The sequence below is a fragment of the Crocodylus siamensis genome, chromosome 13 (genome assembly GCF_052110815.1).
Source record: "Crocodylus siamensis isolate JL-2025a chromosome 13, ASM5211081v1, whole genome shotgun sequence".
NCBI classification, from domain to species: domain Eukaryota; kingdom Metazoa; phylum Chordata; order Crocodylia; family Crocodylidae; genus Crocodylus; species Crocodylus siamensis.
In genome coordinates, this window is record NC_143407.1 from 25080948 (window position 1) to 25104620 (window position 23673).

A 23673-nucleotide genomic window follows, 5' to 3' on the forward strand; every position below is an offset into this window, starting at 1 on the left:
TTAATTCAGATTTTATTTGCTCAGTTTCTCCTTTTAAACTCTCCCTTGAGGAGTAATCTTTGGCAGTGATGAGAAGGGAGCAAGTTGGGAGCCCTTCATGTATTCCTGGGGGGGCTCAGTATCTGGGGAAGAAGTTGGATGATAGCACAGCTGACGTCTGCCCATAAAGCTACTCAGATTCCATCTTTTTTGCCCTCCCTTTGCCATCATTAAACATACATCCACTTGCCAGTTAAAGCCATGTGTTAACCTTTCAGCTGAAGCTTTAGGTCTGGACCACATGGTTCCTGTGCCATACCGGAAGATTGCCTGTGACCCAGAGGCAGTAGAAATAATTGGGATCCCTGATAAAATACCATTCAAACGACCCTGTACCTACGGTGTCCCCAAACTCAAAAGAATACTGGAGGAAAGACACAACATCCACTTTGTCATTAAAAGGTATGTAAGGATAGATTTTAAAGAAGTGAAATGGGTGACACTGCACTCAATTGCTGTGTGTGTATGTGTGTGTGCACACTACTGTGTGTGTATGTGCGCGTGCACACAAGAAGCATTCTGAATTTAGACTTTGAATTTAAAAGCATCATATCAGTTGCAGCAAATGGTGGATCACTTGGTTGAGCTCTCTTGCCATCTGTTTCAATCAAACTTCCACGCTTGGTTCAGCCAAGTCTGCGGCTGCGATGCCTTAAGAGTGACCTCCAAGGAGACAGTAGGCAGAGAAGAGTCCTCCAGGGCAACAGGTAGGATTGGTAGCTGTAACACGCCAAAAGGGATCTTCCACCATGGTTTTACTGGGGCTGTATTTCAACTGAGAAGACAATATGATGGCTAGGCCTACAGCCTGACCCTTCGTGTGCTAAGATAAAGCATTGTGTTGGGTTTGAAGATAGATGAGTAGGTTTGTGTATGTCCCCAAACCACTGGGTTTTTTTTCCCATCTCTCTGTCTTCCTTCCTTCTTTTTGTGTTTGTTATCTTTGAAACAAAATCCTGTCGATGCCGCTAGCTCAGTGTCGATGATCGCTTCTGCGCTACCACGCCACGAACGCAGCGATCCTGTCGCGAGTGCCTCAGTGGCTGTGGCCCTAAACATTTCGAAAGTGAATAGAATCCTTTTATCTGTCTACTATTAAGTGTTCTGTCAAAATGACAGATGGCAAATTAAAATTATGCCAGATGGGTGCATATGGAGATATACAATTAAATCTCCCCCTGCCCATATTTGCCAGGTAGCCCCATGTAGTATTTAGAGAGTGGTTTCTCCTTTTGTGCTAGAATAGGATGAGGCTGGGAAAGCAGAACAATTCTTTCCTTTCTTTGTGTGTGTAGTAGATAATCCTCCCTCACTTGAGCAGGGGGATCAAAGTTTCCTATTTAATCTGTCTGTTCAGATAGCCCCCTCTCTCTAGAAGTAACGTTATCCCTGTTTCACAGATGGAGAACCGAGAAATTAAATGTCTGCCTGCAGCACTTGATGCCAAGCTCAGGAGAAGTGCTGCATAGCATGCCTCACCTATTCTCTCCCACTCCACACATGCCACAACCCAGAAAGGATGCAAAGCCGCACCAAGCATACCACAAAGCACCCCAGAGACAGACGAAGAGCTTGGCTCCAGGGCACGTGCTCCAAGCTGCTCTGGGGCCGCTGCATTGCCTCACTTCCAGGATCTGGAGGCACCCTCAGTGGGGAGCACGTTTCTCTGTGGCTCTTTTAAGCTTGGCTTGGTGGCATTGTGGGCAAACTCTAAGTGACTTGCCCGAAACCACGTGGAGGGAGTCTGTCATGGAGCTGAGACTCCCGGGTCCCTGCTTAGTACCCCTAACCAGTCTTCTCCTCATTGCCATCATTTTTGGAGGTTCTTCACAGTACTTGTACTTCTTGAGCTCTTCTGAAGACCCTTGTCATGATTTCTACCTGCACTCAGCACTGTTGGTTTGTTGCTGCATGACAGCTCCCTTCACTAACAGAAAAAGCCAAATTTTTGAGGCAAAACAATTATTTCCTTAGCACAGTCTTTGCAAGCGCAGGCAAAATGCACAATGTCGCTAGTGTTACTTTTTTTTGACTTGGCATTTATAGTATAGGTGTGGTCAAAGGTGCGTAACAGGTGAAGAGTCCCTTTGTACTGCAAAAACGGAGGAGGCGAGACAGAAGGCCCTGATCTGAATTTCTAGCTTATTTCCTCTCACTTAAGTTTTCAGATGCAAAGTCAGTGGATCCACTTTCCCTTTTAGTAATTTGGCAAGATGGTTCTTGCTCATCTTGCATCGTGGGAAACCTTCGTTCTGTAGGACAAGAGGCTGTCGGTGAGGCAAGATGTGCCTCTGCGAGGGGTGATAGCTCTGGAAAACCCCACAGTTTAGCGGTTTTAGTGCTTTCCTAGTCCCGTCCTAATGCACAGTTCATGAATCTCACGGCCTCTGATGATTCCGTTAGAGAACAGATAAACTCAATATAATGGTGCTTTTCCTATAGAAATAGGAATCCTGTAGTGGATTACGATGGCCCATTTTATCATAGACCCTACTCAGCATAACCAACGCTGGGCTGAGGAGGGCCGTTCTACTTCAGGAAGGATTTTGAAATTTCAGAATCCGGCTTTGTTATGAATTGGAACAAAACCTGGAAGATTTCGAATCCTCTGCAAAGGAAAATTCTAAAAAATAAATGAACGGGGTGTTTCTATTGAACCGGTTCATTTTTACTGATGCCTGTTTGTTGTATTCTGTACTATATTAGAAAGCTTCAGTGAGCAAAATGAAAAAATCCAAAGGCATAATTACAAAAATACCAAAATAAGTTGTTTTATCAGAATTTTTTCCCCCAGTTTTGTGGCAGGAATAGGCTGTTTTCCAGCCATACCTGCTCACAACTCCGTTTAATCAACATTGTCTAGAAGTAGTCCTTAAGTTGCATTTTTGAGAGAAATTTCAGTGGGCCCAAAACTGCACATTTATAAACTGCAAGTATTTCTGCCTTGATGAAAGATGGGAGACTGACTATCAGAATTAAAAGCCATCTTGAAGTGCTTTGGCCTCGTAGCCTTGTGCTAAAGCTACACAGCAGCAACTTTGTCTAACAACAGGAATTAAATGTAGAGAATGACTTACAAGCAGATGTCAAGGTGCTTTAGACGAAAGACATTCTGTTAGGTATTGGATTTGCACAAGAAACTGCTTGCTTTTAAGAAAAGGAATGAACAATAACAGTTTTCTTACTCAGTTTAATATTGTTCACAAAAAAATTCTCAAATTCATTCACTACAAGCATCTGTTTGTTTGTTTTTTCTTCTAGGATGTTTGATGAGAGGATTTTTACAGGTATGTTACTAAAATTGTTTGACTTATTATTTGTGATTGGAAGATGATACAGAGCAGTTGAGTTCAAATAGTGTCATCTGTATACAGCCAGAAGTGCAGGGTATATATCGTTGTTCTCACCAAGAAGGAACTTTTTCTGTAGATATCCACAAGCGGGTGAAATTAATTTTACATGCTATCAGTGCAAGGGGCTTTGACCAGTGAAGTAATGTTTTGATGGCTTGCCTAACACTTGTGGTGTAGACCATAATCTGGTCCTCGGCACCGAGTGAATTTTACTTTGGAGAGGCCACGTGATTTATTGTTCCATTCTTACAAGGAAATATATTTGCTGATGGGTTCCCCCTGAGAATTATTTTCTTGCCTTTGGATGGAAAATGCTAACTTCTCTGGTTATTGGTTTTAAATAAAAACGGCCAAAAAAAAATGTTGCATTTTGACTGAAAGGAAAGCCTCTTGGTTTTGTCTTCTGGTCCCACTATTTATGTTTACTGCTTGCACGCTGATGGGAAGAGATGCAACTGTAAGCGGTTTTTAGCAAACCAGATGAGGCATCTGGTGATAAGATCTGAACCTCCCTTCACACAGAGTGAAAAGACCTATAAAATCACTCCAGTGGCTTTTCTCTGTCTTAACCTACTGATACATATCTGAAAACTGACTGGAAAAATAGCACTGTGGGGTCCTAAATTTTTCATCTGGCAGTGATTCCTAATCCATTGGGCTCTATGTATTCAGACTGCCAGCTGCTTCCAAGTCGCATGTTAGCACTGGTTTTAAAGGTTCTGCGGGCCAAATTGAGCTCTTAGTGACATCTGTACAATCCCCTTATGTTCCAGATAAGACCTGCGCCCTCGTGGATAGGGCCCTGAGTTGGGATTCAAGAGACCAAGGTTCTCTTCCTGACTCTGCAGCTGGTCGGCTGGGTGACACTCGTCACATTACTGTGCCTCAGTTTGCCTGTGTGTAAAATGGGTATAATGATGCAGCTCACGTTAGTAAAATGCATTGAGACCCACTGATGAGGACTAGATGTTGCTATTTTATAAACCTGTAGCTGAGTGACACTTGAGACCATAATTCCATTGCTGCCACACAAGACTGGAACAGATTTCAACTCATTTCCTTTTCGCTGTGTGGCCCTGGAAGGGCTAACAAGAGCAAAAAGCATAAAACATATATGAAGATGAAGAACCATCAGACCTGCTGAGTAAGAAGGCATCATTTTTACAAAGACACTTTCAGAGAGGATTGCATATTCAGTTGCCTTCTGCAGAGTACCTGGCTAAAACCCACCGCTGCTAGGAAACCTACTTTTGTTGCTCAGCTAGGCAGGTCCTTACGGCTAATTTTGTTGTAACCCGGGCAAGGCTAGATCCATGGAAAAAGTTGCAAGGAGTCAGTAGAACTGCCAGAAGATGCATCGTGTCTTGATAGCTTTCAAAGATTTCATAGCCTTTAGGGCTGGAAGGGACCTCATGAAATCATTGGGTCCAGCCCCCTGCCCCAGGGGCAGGAAGTCAGCTGGAGTCAAAGGATCCCAGCAAGATAAGCATTCAAACATTTCTTTAAGATGTCCAGAGTAGGTGCTTGCACCACCTCTGGGGGGAGTCTATTTCAGGCCTTGGGGGCTCGGACAGTAAAGAAGTTTTTCCTTATGTCCAGCCTCAAACGGTCTTGGAGGAGTTTGTGCCCGTCAGACCTTGTCATCCCCTGGGGTGCTCTGGTGAACAGGCGTTCCCCCAGATCCTGATGCCACCCCCCTTATGTACTTATAGGCTGCCACAAAGTCACCCCTGAACCTGCGCTTTTCCAGGCTAAAAAGTCCCATATATCGGAGCCTCTTTATATGACCTGTTCCCTTGCCCTCTGATCATGCGCGTGGCTGTCCTCTGGACTCTGTCTAGCTTCTCCGTGTCCTTCTTAAATTGTGGAGCCCAAAATTGGATGCAGTGCTCCAGCTGTGGCCTCACCAAGGCCGAGTACAGCTGGGGTATGACATCATGGGTCTTGCTTGAGATGAGTCAGAGTCTTACTCGCTTTGCCAGCTGCAGTATCTCATTGGTGGCTCATGTTTATCTTGTGGTCAGTCATGATCCTCAAGTCTGTTTTGGTCACAGTGTTAGGCTCGGCAGTGCTACGCTCACTATAAGTGTGATGCAAGGTTCTTCCCCCCCGCAGGATGGAGCAGTTTGCATTTCTCCGTATTGAATGCCATCAGGTTTTCATTTGCCGGCCTTGCAAGCCTATTGAGGTCGGCCTGGATCGCCAGCCCGTCCTCGAGTGTGGACGCTCTTTCCCAAAGTTTGGTGTTGTCACCAAACTTAGCCAATCTGCTTCTGACACCAGTGCCCAGGTCATTTGTGAAGGAAGACATTAAAGAGTACAGGTCCGTGAACAGAGCCTCGAGGGATGCCACTAGTCACCGAGAGCCATGTTGATACGGTTCCGTCAACTACCACTCTCTGGGTCCGATGTCGGAGCCAGGTCCCCAGCCATCGGACTGTGGAGTAGTCAAGGCCGCAGTTGCCCAATTTTGCCATGAGGACATCATGGGACACCAGGTCAAAGGCTTTCTTAGAGTCCAAATATATTATATCAACCTCTTCCCTAGTCATAGAAGGGAATGAGGTTGGTCAGGCAAGACCTACCTGCAACAAACCTGTGCTGGCTATCTCTGAGAACATTGCCTTCTGTTAGCCTGTCAAGAAAGGTTTCTTCCATAATTTTTTCCAAACTCATCCCAGGGATTGAGGTCAAATTGATAGGCCTGTAGTTTCCTGGGTTTTCATTCCTCCCTTTCTTGAAGACGGGCACCACATTGGCCCTCTTTCGATCTTCAGATACTTTGCCCAAGCACCACAAATTCTCGAATACCCTTGCCAGTGGCTGTGCTATGATGACTGCCAGTTCCTTTAGCACTCTTGGGTGCAATCTTATCTGGACCGCTTGATTTGTGGGGGTCCAGCCACTCAAGATGTGCCCTCACAAGATCCAGGTATATATTCACCCTCACCCTGATCATCCCGCATCATGTTAGGCAGGGTGGTCCCTTTGGGCTGGTGAAAAAATGATGCAAAGTAATCATTAAGCAGATTAGCTTTTTCCTGGGTGTCTGTAGTCAGCTGCCCCAGATGGTTTAGCTGGAGTCCAATGTTGCCCTTGTTTTTCTTTTGACTCCCCACGTATCTGAAGAAGGACTTTTTATTGTCCTTGATTTGTGTAGCCAGTTGGAGTTCAGTTGCAGCCTTGGCTTTCCTAGTTCGCTCCCTGCAGCAGTATACTCCTCCTTAGTGGCATTTCCTGTCTTCCATCCTTTATAAACCTCTCTTTTTAGACGTAGGAGGTCCGTGAGTTCCCTGCTGAGCCGCGGAGGTTGTCGAACCCTTTTACGACCTTTCCTATGGGTTGGGATGGACTCCCCTTGTGCTTCTAGGATTGCTTCCTTAAAAAGCAACCACACATCATGAGCTCCCATCCCTGTGAAATCATGGCTTCTCATGATTTCAGCTCTTGACCACTGTGACTGCTTGGTGTTTGCACTACAAAGTACTGCCCTTTTTGACTATGTAGTCCCATAGCTTCATATGCTTCCAAAGGGGTTGGGGGGAGAAGGTGCTGCCATTTGGCTTCAGGACTAGTCAGGTGCCTGCTACAGATATTCACAAGACACCTGCATGGTTTGTGCAGCTTGGCAAAATAATTCCACTCCCTCCTTCCCCCCCAGCACTAACCTTTCAGCTCTATAGTCACCTGCACACTCTAGCACCTGATTTTCATTTCCTGGGCTGTTTTCAGCTGGCTCTTATCCTATCCGAGATCATTTGTTCAGGCTTCATTACAGCTGGTCTCCGGTTGCTGAGGAGCAGGGAAGGGAAAGGAGAAGGTTTTCAAGGTGACTAAACCCTTATTTTTCTCCACCTCTTCTGTAATTCATTCAGCTTCCCAGGACCCTTCTCCTCTCTCACATGCAAGACTCTTGTGCTGGGGCTTTGTCCTTTTCCTTAACTATGTACAGACTCAGAAAGGTTGCACTTGTTTGTGGAGCGTAGCGCAGCATCTGCTTGAGCAGTGGTAGCAAAATAACTGCTTCTAGGATGCCAGTGGCCTCTGCGTAAATTTATGTGGTTGGTGGTTGCCCTGGATGTTGCCAGTCGACCCAAACTACCCAATTCTTCTGTATGGGGCAGAGGTCCTCCACGGGCTCAACTGTGTGACGTTGTCCCATGCAGCGGGGTCTGGGCCACTTCCCAAACCCTAGCCTAGTGCTCAGGGATGTGGAGTTCCTGAAGCTTGCAGAACAATGATATAAAACTATTCACCAGTGAGGGATCGTGTTGCAAGATCCAGAGTACAGTAGGCACCAAATTCAGCTTTAAGGTACCTGACTTGGGTGCCTTAGAGAACCGCGATGGGGTCATAGAGCACAGATGGGGCACCAGCGACAACATGAGGGCCTGTTAGAGGAAAATTTATTTGCTAAGGCATGTGTGAATGTCAGCCCCCTTGCACATAGTCTCTTCCCTTCAGCCATCAAGACTTCTCCAGCCTCCTGTCATTTAACCTTCCTGTAGTCTCAACAGCAAAATGTTGTTGGCAGAACTTCACACTCCAAGTGGGTCGGTGGCCTCAAAACTCTCCGTTATCTCAGTTACGACACCGCTGCCAAACAGTGTGGGGCTTCTGCCACTGCCCAGCAGCTGGCAAAAGATGCGTGTCAACACTCCTATACCTTCAAGTGGAGGCTGTGGTTCATTTAACCAAAGATGCCCTCCCAGATTGCAGTTTGTCCAGAAGCGTGTGGGTGTGCATGTGCTATGGCTGCTGTCTGCCTCCAGCTTTTCTGGTAGCAGAGACAGCTTCATGTCAACATAACCCCATTTGCCAAACTGTAGAGAAACCTCCCACTGTGCCATATGCCCCCCAAACCTACTTCATTACCACCTCCCTCGTGACAAAACTTCCCCTGCTTTGGGACGGTTCCCGCAGTGACGTTACACTGAACTGGGCATCCTCGAAGCGTGTCCTGAACCCAAGCATGCCCAGCGCTTACAAGGTTTGGCTAAGGATTCCTGAAACTGGGAGAAGGTGAAACTAAACAGAACCGCGTGGGCTGGATTCTCCTCTTGGTTGCACCGACGTTTCCTTTGGGCTAAGCCAGAGAATATTGGCCTTTTGTTTTGTGGGTAAACCAGGTAACAGGCAGCACCTGGGAAGAGCAAAACACCCTCTTTGCAAGTGGAAAAAAATGCTGTTAAAAAATCTGCCTTTATTTCTAAGCTTTCCCTTTATGCCTCACAAGCTGGTAGCTGGCTATAAATCCAGGAGAGGGTGGTCACGTCCGTGAGCAAACTGTACGATCAGCAGTAGAGCTTTGATTGTTAATTCTGGTTTTACTTTTAATTACAAAATCTTGCTGTGGACCTGGGACCAGGAAGTAAATTTACCAAAGATCCAACCAAGCTGGAGCCGTCTAGTCCATCCGGGGAAATCTCTCCAGAACCACACCGAATGGCCATTCTGGACCTGGCAGGGACTTCGCAGGCTAATAACAGGTAAATGGCTCTCATCTCCACCTCGGCAGTTTTCTCCATGATCTCTGATGGGTAGATTGCGATACGCTTGTTCTGTGAGCAGTCTCACTGCAGTCCACTGAACCACTGAAGAGACAAGTTGCTGCTTGCTGTGAATGTGACAATTTGCCTCTGTGCGAGCACTGAATTGCCTCTCTGGACTATACTTGGTCTCACTTTGGTTTCAAACTCAGTGCACTTGGGGAACTAGATCTTTCCCAATTCCATTGTATATAATTTTTTAACCTGATGCCAGCAAAGCCATGAAAGAGAAATCATGCCTAATAATTCTGGAGCCCTCATTCCAGGCATTTAATATGAAGGGATAGGAAGGCAGTTGCTGGTTGATGCCTGTTTATATTAGAGTGCTGAAAAACGTGGGGGTGGGGGGGACTAAAACCAAAAAAGTAAAATATGTTCATGCTTAATTAAACTGAACTCTCCTGTGTATTTGTGTGCAAGACAAAGAAAAAATGCTCTGTTTGGTGCGTCCAGGTTTGGCTGGCTGGCTGTTTATTGCAAACTCCTCAGGGCAGGGACTGTATCGTCTTTAATGGCATACACAGTAGTGAGCGCACTGGTGGCACCTAGCCAGTACCATTTCTCAAAGTCACTGGAAAGATTCTTCACAAAGACAAAGTTCATGCAACGCTTTTTGGTCATCCTGGAATGTGTTGGCTCATCCTCTGAAATCCCTTGGTGGCAACCATGTGAAATCAGAAGAGCACATGACTGAGGAAGCAAAATAGAAAGGACAGAATGCTGGAGCAGATAACATGGTGAAAAGGCCGGCCACTGTAGGTGCTTTGTTTTAGCACAATAATGAAGATCAAGTGGCTCATTTTTCACCCTTTGATAGCATGTACTCCTTTGTCACAGCTAGCAAACCACCGAAGAAAATAGGCTGTCCCAATACATGTGAGTTTATGCCAAATCCCCCCAAATGTTTAAAATAATTGTTTTTGAACAAAAAGGATCAGATTGCCAACATGTGCATGCACGTCAGGACAAGGTTACCTGCCTAAATTATATGTTTATATATTATAATGATACACCATCAGCCAGCATCACAAACAGGGTACGTTTAAAAACAGATTTATAAATAGTTTATACGGGATTAATAACAGGTTAATACAATGGGAACCAACCGTTTTGGCAGGTGTGCTACAAATTAGTGCTGCACCCTTCCCTAGTGCCGCTCAAAACCCTCTTCCCTTTGCAATCTGCTGCTCTGCTTCCTATTCCTGTGCCCCCTGGCCCTTACCTGCTCTGCTTTCTGCTGCCTGCCCTATCTGCTACTGTGTTGCCTGACCTATCCTTGATCTGCTACGTGCCACACACACAGGCTGCCCGTGCCACTTGTGGCACACATGCCGCAGGTTGGCCACCCCTGGGTTAATTATTATAGTATCCAACAAGTGGAACAGTTATTTATGCCTGTCTCTACCACCTACTACTGATGTGTAGAGAACCATCTGTCGTGTGCTTCTGATGCCTACTCGGATGCTTAATACACGCTCACCTATAAGTTACTTGTAAATGTACTTTTGATAAGAATTGAGACCTTGTGATGTACGAGAGTACAGACGTTCAGTGGACTGGAAAGCCACCTTGCTGCTCTTGGTGGTGCAAGCTAATAGCAGTCTGGAACAACAGCTCTAAGCAAAGGGCAGCACTGCGGGTGCTGTGTGGTAGCCCTAGAAGAACAGAGTTCCTCCCACAGCACTTGATAGCTCCCCTTTCTAAGGGTACTCGCTGCCTCCCACGTGTCATGTAGCTCCACTAGCTGACACCTAGTAAGGCAGAGCTGTGGCTCTGCCTTTCCTCATGCCTTTTCTCACAGGTGAGCATCCAAAATGAAATCCTGGCCCTGCTGAAGCTAATGGCAAAACTCCCATGGTGCCACAGGGCTCTGATTTAGGCAGCTCTGATGTGACCTGCCCAGAGGTGGAGTGAACCATGCTCCCTTGTGTGGCCGTATTGAAGCCAGTGATCTAGTTTGAAATGTCTGGGTAGGCTTGGTATTGTTTTCAACATTATCTTGCATGTTGTGTTGGAATATGAAACTCTGCAGGGAAAAGGCCTTTACAGATGGTGACCGCTTATGTGCACGGACGGGGCCACGTGTATTGTGGCCACAGGATGTAATCCATGATAGTCTGATACAGTGCGTGTGCTGCTTGTCTAGTTACTTTGGATTTGGCAGCATGCAGACTTGGACCAGATTTGAAATCCTGCTTTGATACACTGTTCCAGAAGGCATGATGCACGTTCTTATTTCAGTTTACACCAGTCTAAGCCAGGTTTTAAATTGGTTGAGTATTACCCTGTATAAGCTGCTAAGCCAGTGCAAGTGTGCCTGTGCATATTCCACTGTGTGGTATATAAATATGCCTACAGTGAATTTGATCTCACATGTGGGTTTTAGCATTAATCTTCCTCCCACCTGCACAGAGTAATTTCTGACCTAGTATTGGAGGTCCTTTAACCAGCAGTTACCTAGCTAGGTGTGTGATTTTTTTTTTTTTTTCCCCAAGCACAAGTTCTTCCTTGACTCGAGCTGTATCCCCACTTCCCCCTCCCAGCTTTGCAGTGTTCCAGCCAGCTAAGTATTTGAGTGTTAAACATCCTTTCTGTCATTCCCATGACATCACAGTCAAGTTCTCCCATAAGTAGTACAGTTGACTGAGAGAAGGATCCTAGGGCAGTACAGCCCAAAGAACCATGGGGTATAGCTCCAGACACCCACAGGTGAGGGCAGAAACAGTAAGGACGCGGCAACCTTGCTTGGTAGGGCTTTGCAGTGAGGACTCAGGAGTGAATAATGTTAAGCCAAACTTTGAGGTGAAGGCCCCATTCATAGAATCAGATTAAAATAGGGCTGGGAAGGACTTGAGGAGGTTATCTAATCCTTCCTCTCTGCTCTAGGCAGGATCACCCCCATCTTAAACCATACCAGATAAATGTTTCTCTCAACTCCACTTAAGTTAGCTGCGCAGCGCAGACAGAAGTGAATGTTTCAGGTTCCTTTCTGGGCCTGGTTCATAAGGAAGAGGAGTATGTGACAGCGACAGTCTCACGTAGGAAGTTGCGTTCAGATGGCAATAGCTTGTGATGCTAGCTTTGGAGGGCTGTTCTGCTCCTGATTTGTCAGCCAAGATAGTGGCTGCCACGTGCCAACAAAGCCTTACTTCCCTACAAGTGGGTAAACTTTGTTGATTTAGTGAAGGCAGCATTTGAGTTTAGGTCTAACAGGAAGTAAGTAATATGTAGAGCATGTGACCATAAACATGGCTCTTCAGTTAGTTTGTCTCTGTCCAGAGCCTGCTGTCACGTGCTGAAATATCTCAAAGAGTATTTTGGCACAAAGACTGTATTGATCCAGAACTCTTAACACCTGCCAGTCACATTCCCAGTACTCTTTGGAGTAGAAGATAAGGCAGAGGTTTGTCTGATGGCACTGACTCCGTTGCAACGTCGGGGACTTAGAGCACAATATGAATTGTGCTCTATGCTGCCATTTGACTTAGCATCGTGGGATGAATCCTGCTGGAGTCAGTTGGGCAGGAAACTTAAGCAAGGGTCTCTGAAGCAAGAAGCAGTTATTACAGGTTTTGAAGACTATATTAAGTCTTTGCTTAGGTTTGAGAACATCCAGAGGCGTCCCGTCTCACTGGCTGCTATGCCAGAGTAGCGTTGGCAGGTGACAGGCAGCAGCATGCACCATTGTGATACTGTGCTTTGGCAAGGATTTTGCAAAGCAAAGCAGCTTCAAGCAAAGTACCTTGAAGCATAGGAACAGTGCTCCTCTACCTGTGTGGTAAAAGGGCCCAATCTGTGCTTGAGAGTTCTGCTGAAATTGGCCTCAAAGTTGCATTTAAATGCCCCATCGCAGCTGGGCATGTTATTTCAAATGCGGTATTAGTATACCAATTGCTGTACTGGTTTGTACAATATATATGTATGTATATGCTGGACTAAAAGAAAACTTACATTGCTTGAATTGCAAATATTGTGAATCCGTTTTTTAATTACATATATGCAGGGCTTGATCCAGCCTGCATCACAACTAATGGAAAGACCTCACTGCCATTTAGCATTGGAGCAGGCCCTCGTTCTATATATTGGTAACCTATCCAAAGAAATTCTTGAAATGTTGATCTGTTGTATAAACTGGAAAGTTCAGTTGTCAACTTGAGTACACTCAGTCTTCTCTAAATGACTTTGTTACAGAAGACTGGAGCTCAGGACTTGATCCCAGTCTGTTAAACCTGATGAGAGTAGATAGGTGGGCATTTATATGGCTTTCCTCACCACAGTGCCTAAACCAATTAGTCTAATTGTCTTCACAGCACACCTGGGAAGTAGGACAGTGCTACTGTCCCCATTTTACAGATGGGGAACTGAGGCACAGTTGAGGAAGGTCACACAGAGGGTGTCTGTGACATGCCAGGAGGCTCCTCTGAGGCGCTGTAATTACAGTGCCGCAGAGAGACTTGAATAATCGAGTCTGCTGGGGTGCTGATTAGTGCGCTCCAGCCAGGCTCCGCATCTCATGGATGAGTGTCCTCATGCTTCACAATGGAGGCAGAGGCACTTTAGTTAAAGCTTGTTTGATGAGTCTTAGTTAAAGTGCCCCCGGCACCGTTTTGAAGCGCAAGGATGCTGATACATGAGACACTGCGGCACTTTAATTAGAGTGGCTCTAATTAAAGTCCACTGCCCCACTCCCACCCCTAGAGCACATGTAAAATTCCCAGAGATTCTGGGAGGGATCAGGAATTGAAATTTGGACTCCAGAGTCCCAAGCAATGGCCTAAACCATGAAGCCATCCATCAATTAATCAACCAGCTGCAGAGGGCAGTGGATACTTGATCGGACCTTTGGGGTGCCTATAGACATGCTCGTTCGCGGTCTGTTTTAGTATCCACATTCCAGTTAGAACGCGTCAGTTGTGTATGAAGTCCCTGCGTGTTTCAAAATGGCCATGGGGGTGCTTTAAACCTCATCGAATGAACTTTAGATCGTGTCCCATGGCCTCTTTGAAACGCGCGGGCACTTAACACACGTGATGGTGAGCTGTTTTAAATAGAGCGGCGGTCCAGAAACTGCTCTACTTAAAATGGGTGTCTCCCCCACAATTCCCCAAGCACGTGTATAGGCAGCCTTGATGTCTAGAGGCTGGTTTTCTAAAGGCATTGACTATCCGCTGCTCTTGTTGACTTGAAAAAGAAATGTTCGGCCTCTGGGAAACCAGGCCTCATAGTTCTCATTTTTAATTAACCATTGAGTTCTATTTGTAATTACTTACTTCCTACAATTAATATATTTTCTTTTCTTTCTCTAACCCCCTCTCCTCACAAAAAAACGACCAACCAACCCAGAATGGCATTAAATCAATGCTAATACAAGCAGGCAGGCAGAAAGGCCAAATGATAGGGATGCACCACGAATTTGCTAAGCGAAGAAAATCTACCACCGAGTGCATGCAGGAGTATCAAACTCAGTGAGAGGTCTGGTATTTGCCATTCTCCATGTACTAGCAAATCTGGAGGCTTACTGTCCATGGAGAACACTTGCTAATATTTAATTGTCTTCACCTTCATCTGTACTGTACTCTTGACTGTTTCCAGCAGTGAGTCAGTCAGGATTTGCATGTTATGGTAAAACAGCTTTACAAAATCCTAGGCAAAAGGATGTTTTTCTGGGGCAGAGTCCGGCATTGCAGGAAGTTCATTTAATGCCTGTGAAGGATTCTAACCGGATTGGGGTCTTGAGCTTTCAGTCTGTTCTTAGTGCAGCATAATCATCATGCACTTTGTACCAGCCCAGATTCTGAACCTCCTTCCCTTGATTTTCCTCCCGCATAAATCCCTTGAACCAGATCGGCTCTCGGTTACACTGGTATAAATCTAGGATAAGCCCAGCAAAGTCATTGGGCCGCTTCCGATGGGCAGGGGTGTAATTAATTGGCTCAATAACTTCACTTGCATTACTCCTGACTTATCCTGGTGTGAGTGAGAAAAAAAAATCAGGCCATGTATGTGCAAGTCGCATGCTATGAAAAGTAGAATGTTATTTTAGCATATGGTATATCGGAAATCCTAAATTCCACTGGAGAGACCACATTTAACTTAATCTCTGTCTCTTGTTATCTATCCAATTTCCAGTTAATTTGGCGACATGTATTGAGGAAGAAAGAATGCATGTTTGAAAAAAGAAATCGGATCAGTTTGTGGTGTTTTCTTCTAAGTGCAGAGACTTCCTCTCTGTTAGGGGCATAGGAATAGCCCTGGCAGGGCCGTCTGGTTCAGAATCCTGTCTGATACTGGGCTGTATATTGGATGTCTCGGAGAAAAGCAGCAGAAACCTGGCAGTAGGATGCTGTGAAGTGAGGGAGAACAGATCTAGTCTCATGCTGAATGCTTCTGAAGCCTGTGAACAAATGGGCAGGACCGCTGCAGTCTTGTCTTCTTTACAACTCCTTGTTCTCAGGACAGATATTTGGGGGCTGTAGTTTTCCGGGTCTGTTTCTTGGCATTCTTTATGGGCAAGGTGCAGTGGTTTGCACTGGTCTACGTTTTACTTGCAGTAAGTGTTCCTTATGAGAGGGAGAGAGCTCCGAAATCTGGGTAGGGAAGGTGTTCTAGTTCCCACAGCTTTCCAAATATGCTGAGTTGACAGTGGATGGAAATTTGGGGTACAGCCCAGTATGCAGAGAGGAAAGTTTTGGGTAGAACAAACATTTACCAGCTCAGTTGATATCTTCCCCCCGCCCCCCCCCCCCCCCCCGATCTCCGTATTTGCTTTAGCTGCAAAAGGAACCAGGTTGACACATTATGAGCCACCTCTTGTGAGGAGCTGAGCCCTGCAAGATTTCACACCATCAGTTGTTCGAACATAGAATCATAAAAAATTAGGGCTGGCCGGGACCTCAAGAGGTCACCTAGTCCAACCTCCTGCTCAAAGCAGGACCATCCTCAACTAGATCACCCCAGCCAAGGCTTTGTCTAGGTGGGTCTTAAAAACCTCCAAGAATGGAGATTTCACCACCTCTCTGGGTAACCTGTCCCAGTGTTTTACTATTCTCCTAGTAAGAGTTTTTCGTAATATCCAACCTAAACTTCCCTTGCTGCAACTTGAGACCATTGCTCCTTGTTTTGTCATCTGCCACCACAGAGAACGGTCAACATTACCACTAAACAAGTTAATGGAGGTCAACATTATCATCAAATGAGTTCCTTATCACAGATCCGACAGTCTGCCCACCTGGCTTCAACCTGCCATACCGTCAGTAGGGCTTGTTGAGCTGGTTCTGGACAGGGTAAGGTCAGTGTGCGGCCAACCTCCTCAGCCGAGGTCTTCACAACAATCCAGGCTCTAGCTGTGGCGACACACGCACCATGCTGCATATGGTGGTTGTGTGCTTGCTGACAAAGTTCAGTGGAGGACTGCAGGAACTGCACATGGCCATTGAGGATGCTATCATGTGGCTTGGCAATTATGGACACGCTGACTGACTGAGAACAGTCTAGCTCCATCGTCCTTGGAACCACCCTTCTGGTAATTGAAGGCTGTTACTAAATCCCCTCTGTCTCATCAGTGGCCTCACCAGTGCTGAAGAGAGGGGAATAATCACTTCCCTCTGTTGGCAACACTCCTACTAATGCAGTCCAGTATACCATTAGCCTTGTTTGCAACAAGGGCACGCAGCTGGCTTATATTCAGTTTGTTGTCCCCTGTAGCCCCCAAGTCCTTTTTTGCAGAGCTGCTGCTTTGCCAGTCAGTCCCCAGCCTGTAGTGGTGCATGGGATTGTTCTGCCCCAAGTGCAAATTTGGCTTTATTGAACCTCATGAAATAACTTGTGGTCCAGTTCTCCAACTTGTTGAGGTCTCTCTGAATCCTAACCCTACCCTCCAGCTTATCTACTACTCCCTGCCCCCCCACCCCAAGTTTGCTGTCATCTGCAAAGTTGCTGAGGGTGCACTCCATCCCATCTTCCAGGTTGTTGATGAAGATATTGAGCGAAACCAGCTCCTGGGGCACTCTGCTTGATGCCGGCTGCCAACTAGACATCAAGCCATTGATTACTACCTTTTGAGCCTGACAGTCAGTTTTCTGTCCACCTTACAGTCCATTTGTCCAACCCGTGCTTCCTTAGCTTGCTTGCAAGAATGTTGCAGCAGCCATATCAGAAGCCTTGCTAAAATCAAGACATATCGCATCCATTGCTCTCCCCACATCCGCAGAGCCAGTCACCTTGTCATAGAAGGCAATCAGGTTGATCAGGCATGACTTGCCCTTGGTGAATCCATGCTGACTACTCCTAATCACCTTCTTCTCCAAGTGCTTAAGTGGAGTCCTCAAGGACCTGCTTTGTGTCCTTTCCAGGGAGCTAAGTGAGGTTGACCAGTCTGTAATTCCCCAGATCTTCCTTCTTCCCTTTCTTAAAGATGGGCACTATCTATCTGTCTATCTATTGATAGACAGATAGATAAGACGAGGAGATTTTCTTCCTCCTTTCCACCAATGTTGCCCTGTTGTTCTATGGACTTTAACCCTGTTTGTACTGGTGTGACTGTTGAGAAGCAGGCCCTGAGAGTTTTGATTACTGAAAACACCAACACATCCTTCATATTAGCTTCCCATAGGTTATTGGTTAAAAGACTTATTGTACTTAGACAGCGCTGGAAATGTTTGCAGGGCTTTACACATCCAGGACAAGGAGGGCTCACTCTTCTCAGGACTTTAGGCGTGAAATAGCACCTTTAAAGAAGAAGAACAGAGCTTGATTTAAGATATCCCTGCATTATTAAGAACTTTTTCAAATGCTTTCTCTGCAGTAGCAGCACTGGTGCAGATGCTCCAGCACAAACATCTGCTGCAGATTTGCTGCACTGATACAACGTGAGGTTTACCTTGCTAAGTTAGAAGTTGCTTTGACTTTGGCAAGAACAAAACTTCAATGCCACACTCCACCGCGGCCTCATGGAGCAGTTCTCTCAGTTCCTGATACAAGTATATTGTAGACATCCAATATTCTGATGGGTTGTATAAGCTTAAAAAAACAGGAATTGGCAGCAATTAAATTGCTAGTCATGGGACAAAACCTGAGGGCTGCTACTGTCTTAACTAAAGCATGTGGATGCCACATCTCCGGACTTTTCAGTCTGATATCCCTTATACATTACTTACGCAGATAAATTGTTGAAGGAGATACTGATTGCACCTCCTATGCCTATTTGCTTCACTGTGAGTAAGCACAAAAGATTCAAGCTTCCCTTTGTACAAACATACCATGTCTCTTGTCTGCTTCTCCTCTACAGGTCAGAGAAGTGTAGCGTATCCGAAAGCTGCGAACCAGGTGAGCAAGAAATAATTGTTGCTTTCTGTTGAAAAGTAGTAATGAGGGGGGGGAGTCGGGGAGGGGAACTCAGGGCCCTTCACTAAATATTAAATTCCCTGTGATGCTGATAAACTCTCCAGCTCTTTGGCTGAGATGATTACATGCCACATGAAATGCATTTGCTGCATCCCTGTCCTCCCTGCAATGGGCTGTCATTATAGCTATTGTACTGAAATCTTTCAGCGCCAATGGCAAAGTGTAACAAACATTGCTGCCTCTCGCAGCTCTCCATGGTGAACTGTGCCTGCCATTGTGCTGGGCGCAGAGGCTCTGAATGCTCCTATTGAGCTACTTACAGAAATAGATCTGTCATTGAGAGGACAGTGCCAGAGGTAGTGCATATTACAATGTGCTGTAAAGCATGATGTGAATTTGTGTGTCAAAGAGGTATCTGTAGACAATCACGCATAGAAATGGACACATGGGTGCCCACCCTTTAAAATGAGGCTCTCGGAGTGCTCTGTATGTGGGAACACAGTGTTTTGGGGCCGAAAGAAAGCAAGCAAGCAGCTCAGTAGCAATGAGAACTCCTACCTGCAGTATAAAGCAAAATGATTGCTGGCAAAAGCCTGAGAAAATAGACAAGCCTCTATTCTGTCTCCTGAAGGTCTGAGGGCTCTATTGTGCTAGCAGCAAAAGTGAATTACAGTCAAGGGCCATTTATAGAGAACATCCCATAAACATATCCCTGTAGCTCTTCACTGCCATTAATTAGTTGTCGTAACACTTTGGAAAGGCAGATAGGTCAGGATTATTATCCCCATTTTATAGATGAGGGGATGGAGACACTTGTTTTGTAGGCCTTTGGCTGGGCCCTTACTCAGCAAAACACTTAAGGTAATTGAAGATAATGGGACTTAAGCATGTGCTTAAACGTGCTGCTGAATATGGCCTTCTCCAAGAAAATTGCATTGGTTTATTTTAAGGGGTCATTTTAAACCAAATTACATACAAAAGGCTGGAGAATGCTCTTATTCTGGTATAAAATAAGTGTAATTCTCTTTGGCTTGAATTGATCCTGAATCCACTGAAACAACCAGTGTTAATATGGAACGGGAGCGCCTGTGTGGGAGGAGACGGAGCAGGAGAAAGTTGGGGGCGGGGGCAGGAGTAGCAAGAGCTTGAGTCAGTTTAGAAACTTTAAAAAGGTTTTAAAAGTTCAGCTTTCTCTTTCCTTCTGTCTGTACAATGCAGTTAGTGTGGTTAATGTTGGCTACTTACCTTTGTGAAGTGCTGTGAGGTCTACGGGTGAAAAGCCAAGTATTATTCTTTGTAAATAGTTGTTGCCTGGGATCGGACAGGCAGGCAGCGAGGGCTTTTCGGACGCGCACCTTGGTTTTGCGCTTCTGAGGATCTTTTTTCCATTAGGTACCTCAGGAGAACTGAGTGGGATCCGACAAATCAAAATAGAGCCAGATGAGCTGGACATCATTCAGATCACCGTGCCAGGTAAACAGTGGGCAGGTCTGAAGAGCTGAGTAACATCAAGGCAGAGAGCATCCACCTTGTGTTGTACAGTGTGAGGATTTTGCTTTGGGGAAGTGGCATGGGTGGGTAATCCCCTCAGCCTCATTTTGTCCCATATTGAAAATCCCCCAGCGGTCAGTTGGTCTCTCAGGCAAGTTGTTGCAATAGCATAGGATGTTTCCAGGTATTTTTTATTTATTTTTTTTCCACCGAGGGCAGCTTTTGGTTTTAGTCCTGTTTATGCATCCCTTGACCCAGCCCTGGCCACGTGCATTGTAGAGCAGCTTGTTCTGGAGATGATGCTACTGTTGCTTTTGCAGTGATAATCAAGAAGAACTGGGATAGGCAGGTGTCGTCTTCCTCCATCCCTTTGCCTGTCCCCTCTTCCCAAGGCCCAGGGACTATCAGGGCATGGATAGACAAAAAATGATACTTCTCCAAAGTGGTGGTAATGAGTGCAAAACAGCTTATCCATTACAACTGATTTGTCTGTTTGCGTCTGTCCTGCAGCAAGCGACGCTAAACTGCGGTAACTTTACCCTGTTTCATTCAGAAGTAAACTACCCTGCTTTAACTTCCACTTACCCTAGGCTAGGGTAACAGCAGACAGACCAACTGAGCTGTGGGGAATCCTTTCCTCCCTCCCTTAACACAATATAATTATTTATCTATCCATGCCTCAATATCCCTGGTTATAGATCTGCAGAGAGGGTAAGTGACTCAGGGTAGCTCATGTAGCAAATCTGTGGCAAGGCTGAGAGTAGGATCCCAATCTCCTGCCACCATCGTGTGCTCTAATTCCAGAATAAAGGGCTAAGGCCTTCTCAGCTTCCCAAGGAGCAATCAAAACCAGGATAGCAGCCTGGTGGGGGGAGGATATGCTGATGAGTTCAGCAGGGGGAGGTTTAAATGAGTTGGCTCCAAGTTGAATCTGTGAATTCATTTTGGAGATGAACGTGCATGGCAGCGATGCAGAAATCAGAAGAAACTGCTGTTCTAAGCAAATCTCTATAAATTGTGGCTTTCACGTTTGTCGGACTGCGTCTCATCTCCTAAGGGTATAATTGGATCATGGGCTGGTGTTACAGCTGGTGTTACAGCACCACTTCTGACTCTCATTAGCTGATATGCCCTAGTAACTTTTTTTCCCATCCTCCATCTGCCTGTGACTTGTTACTGCACATATCGATGAACAGTATCTCCAAGCAGCTGGTTCTGAGGCACCTAAGCTTCCAGTGAGCAGTGGTGAAGTTGTGTGTGCATAAAAACGCAATATGTAGTACTACATGTAACAGGGGCTGGATGTATCCTTGGTTAGGCCACTGTAGTTTTAGCTCCGTCAGCTCGGTGGGTGGTGACTGTAGATTGATTCAGCTACAGCGTTAGGTTATGAATGAGCTCCCTGGGTCAGGAGAATGAGATATACAGGAAATGCAAGTTGCCTTGCGTGTTGTCCAGCATGGTAAATGGGTGGTTTTAGAGGTTGACAGTGATGATGGGGCTGAATGAAGGGATTGGGTTGGATCTCGAATGCAGTTGCTGGCATCTGACCTTTGGGGAGAGGATCACCCCAGAAGAAGCTGAGCTGACGGCCAGCGTAGGGATTCTTCTATCAGCCAAATTGTAGGCATGGCTGAAAAACTCCTGTAATTTGTTGTTTGCCTGGTGTGGAGAGTTGCAACGTTTCCAGTCCTATGGGACCTAAGCATTTGCCCAGTTGCTTTCCTGAAATGTGGCTGAGATTGAAAAACCAGGGGCTATGCACCAGAACGGGGACAGTAGCATTGAAAGCTTTCGTTCCTCGAGAGTGAGAAATTAGGAGCTTTCCAGAAGAAGAGTATGCCTTGGGCTGGTGTTTATAGGGCTGTTACCTGAACTAGGGTGTGCATCAAACAGTAGAAACATCTTGAGGAGTTAATGGGTAATTAATTAGCACTTTGCATTTTCAGTGTGTTTTACAGTCATTAACTAATTAATAATCTTGATAGAATTAGAGCAGGAGCATTACTTTGAATGCACCTAAGTGGGAAATGATGCTCTCAGAGAAGATGTAATGTCCAAGTTTGCTGTGGTTTGAATGGTTCTGAATTGCAGGCAAATTCTGCTCTCAGCTCGACCAGTGTTAATGTTAGCGCAGCTCCAGGAAAGTTATAAAGGTCAGTCTAGAATTACAGAAAAGTAATGAAAGCAGATTTTGACTCGTATTTAATGCAGGGAAAGGAAAAGATTCGAGGTGTTTTGGTAGATGAAACATTTTAATTTTCAGGTTGGGCTGTGATGGGAAAGAAGTTTCATAGTTGTTAGGGGCCGGAAGGGACCTCGCAGATCATCAGGTCCAGCCCCCTCTATACTTGGGCAGGAAAGACTGCTGGGATATGTAATACCAACTGGTATTAAGGTGCATCTGTTATATAAATCTAAGGGAATTTTGGTATTACTTTATTGGGCCTGGTTAAATCACATTTGGAATCCAGAGTCCAGCTTTTATTACTTTATTTGAAGGCAGATGTAGTTAAATTAGATGGAGTACCACTTAAGGCAGCAAAGATAATTAATGGAAAGGTGGTGTTCCTATACAGGGAGAAATGGATGAAATTTGGATTATTTATCATGTGAGAAGCTGATTAAAAAGTGACCTGACCGAGGTAGTTAAACTAGCTAGAGGTTAATTTTAAAACGAAATTTGGATAATTTTCCAAGGGCATGGGAGAGTCCAACACTAAAGTATACAGGTTTATAGTAAGAGGGTATATGTAAGAAGAGTTTAAGGAGCGCTATTGTCTGCAGTGAAGCAGTGGATTGGTGGAATGACCTTCCTGTGAAGGAGGTGGGGGGATCAAGTAGCATTAACTTTTTAAGCCAGAATTGGACGTCAGGGTGGAATTAAACCAATTAAGTCATCACGACCCATTTCAGCTCTTCACTCTCCATGGGGCTTAAGAGGAAACTTTTGCAGATGCTGCTGCTTTTCCCCACTTTGGAGAGGTTGGGGGGTGTCGTAGAGGAATGTTTCCAACGTCCTCCTACGAGTGTTAAAATATATAGGAAAAAGGTGGTAGATTTGTCTGCTTCTGCTCCTGCGTGCCTTTATGACTAAGTAATTGTGCCCCCTACCACAGTCGCACATTGAGGTTCATGAACATAGGTACATTCTTGGTAATGGGCCATAAAACTCTGCAGTGTGCTTCCAGGGGCAGGGACCGGGTCATCCAAATTATCTTTGGTTCTTTGTTCGCAGACCGGTCGCCCAGTTCCGATGAAATCCATGAGCCCGTGACCAGCCACCTGACTTCAAGTGATTCCAACTACATGCTAGAAGCAGTAACAGGTAATGAAAGGGATGCCACTAAAAGAGTTGTAAATCATGTGAACCTAAAAAAAAAGAAGGGACTACACATTTCAGGCCAACATTTCCAATAATAGGAGCCTAAAGTGAGGTTCCTAGTTCCATAATGACACACCTCAATAATCGTTCTGAATTTTCAAGATTGCTAAGCTTCTTGCAGCTCCACCGAGCTCAGTCGGAGCTTCTGTTGGATGAGAAACTTTGAAATCAGGTCATCTTATTTAGGAGTGTGAATCAAAACCTTGACCCAAAGGTTTATCCTTTCACTTTGGAGCTTTTGTGTCTGAACAACAGAAAGCAGTTTGAGAATCCGGATGCAAAGCTTGTCCAGCTGTTCATACTTTCCCTAAGACACGGAGAAATGGTGTTGTTGTTATTTGTATTAGGCTAGTGTCTCTGGGCCCTGTCCAAGATCAGGATCCCATTGTGCTAGGTGCTGTACCTGCGTATAGCAAGCTACAGTACCTTTGTCTTTGGGTTCTGCTCTGTTTGTCACACAGAGGGGTCGTGCGGCATGTCTTGTGTTGCTTAGTTTTGTATTATGTTGCCTTCA

At 45.5% G+C, this 23673-nt stretch overlaps 1 protein-coding gene across 9 annotated transcripts in view; it reads left to right on the forward strand.

The window, feature by feature from the left end:
- The window catches only part of GTF2IRD1 (GTF2I repeat domain containing 1), a 173824-nt gene that overhangs the window by 104097 nt on the left and 46054 nt on the right, over positions 1-23673 (forward strand). For 8 of the 9 annotated variants that reach the window (XM_090026610.1, XM_090026609.1, XM_090026611.1 and 5 more), the window contains exons 9-14: positions 258-441; positions 3301-3326; positions 8761-8881; positions 18228-18265; positions 19676-19756; positions 23013-23102. In XM_090026610.1, coding sequence (XP_089882736.1) covers positions 258-441; positions 3301-3326; positions 8761-8881; positions 18228-18265; positions 19676-19756; positions 23013-23102 — 540 coding nt within the window. The remainder of the gene's footprint in view (positions 1-257; positions 442-3300; positions 3327-8760; positions 8882-18227; positions 18266-19675; positions 19757-23012; positions 23103-23673) is intronic. The other variant, XM_090026612.1, reaches the window with a different exon arrangement.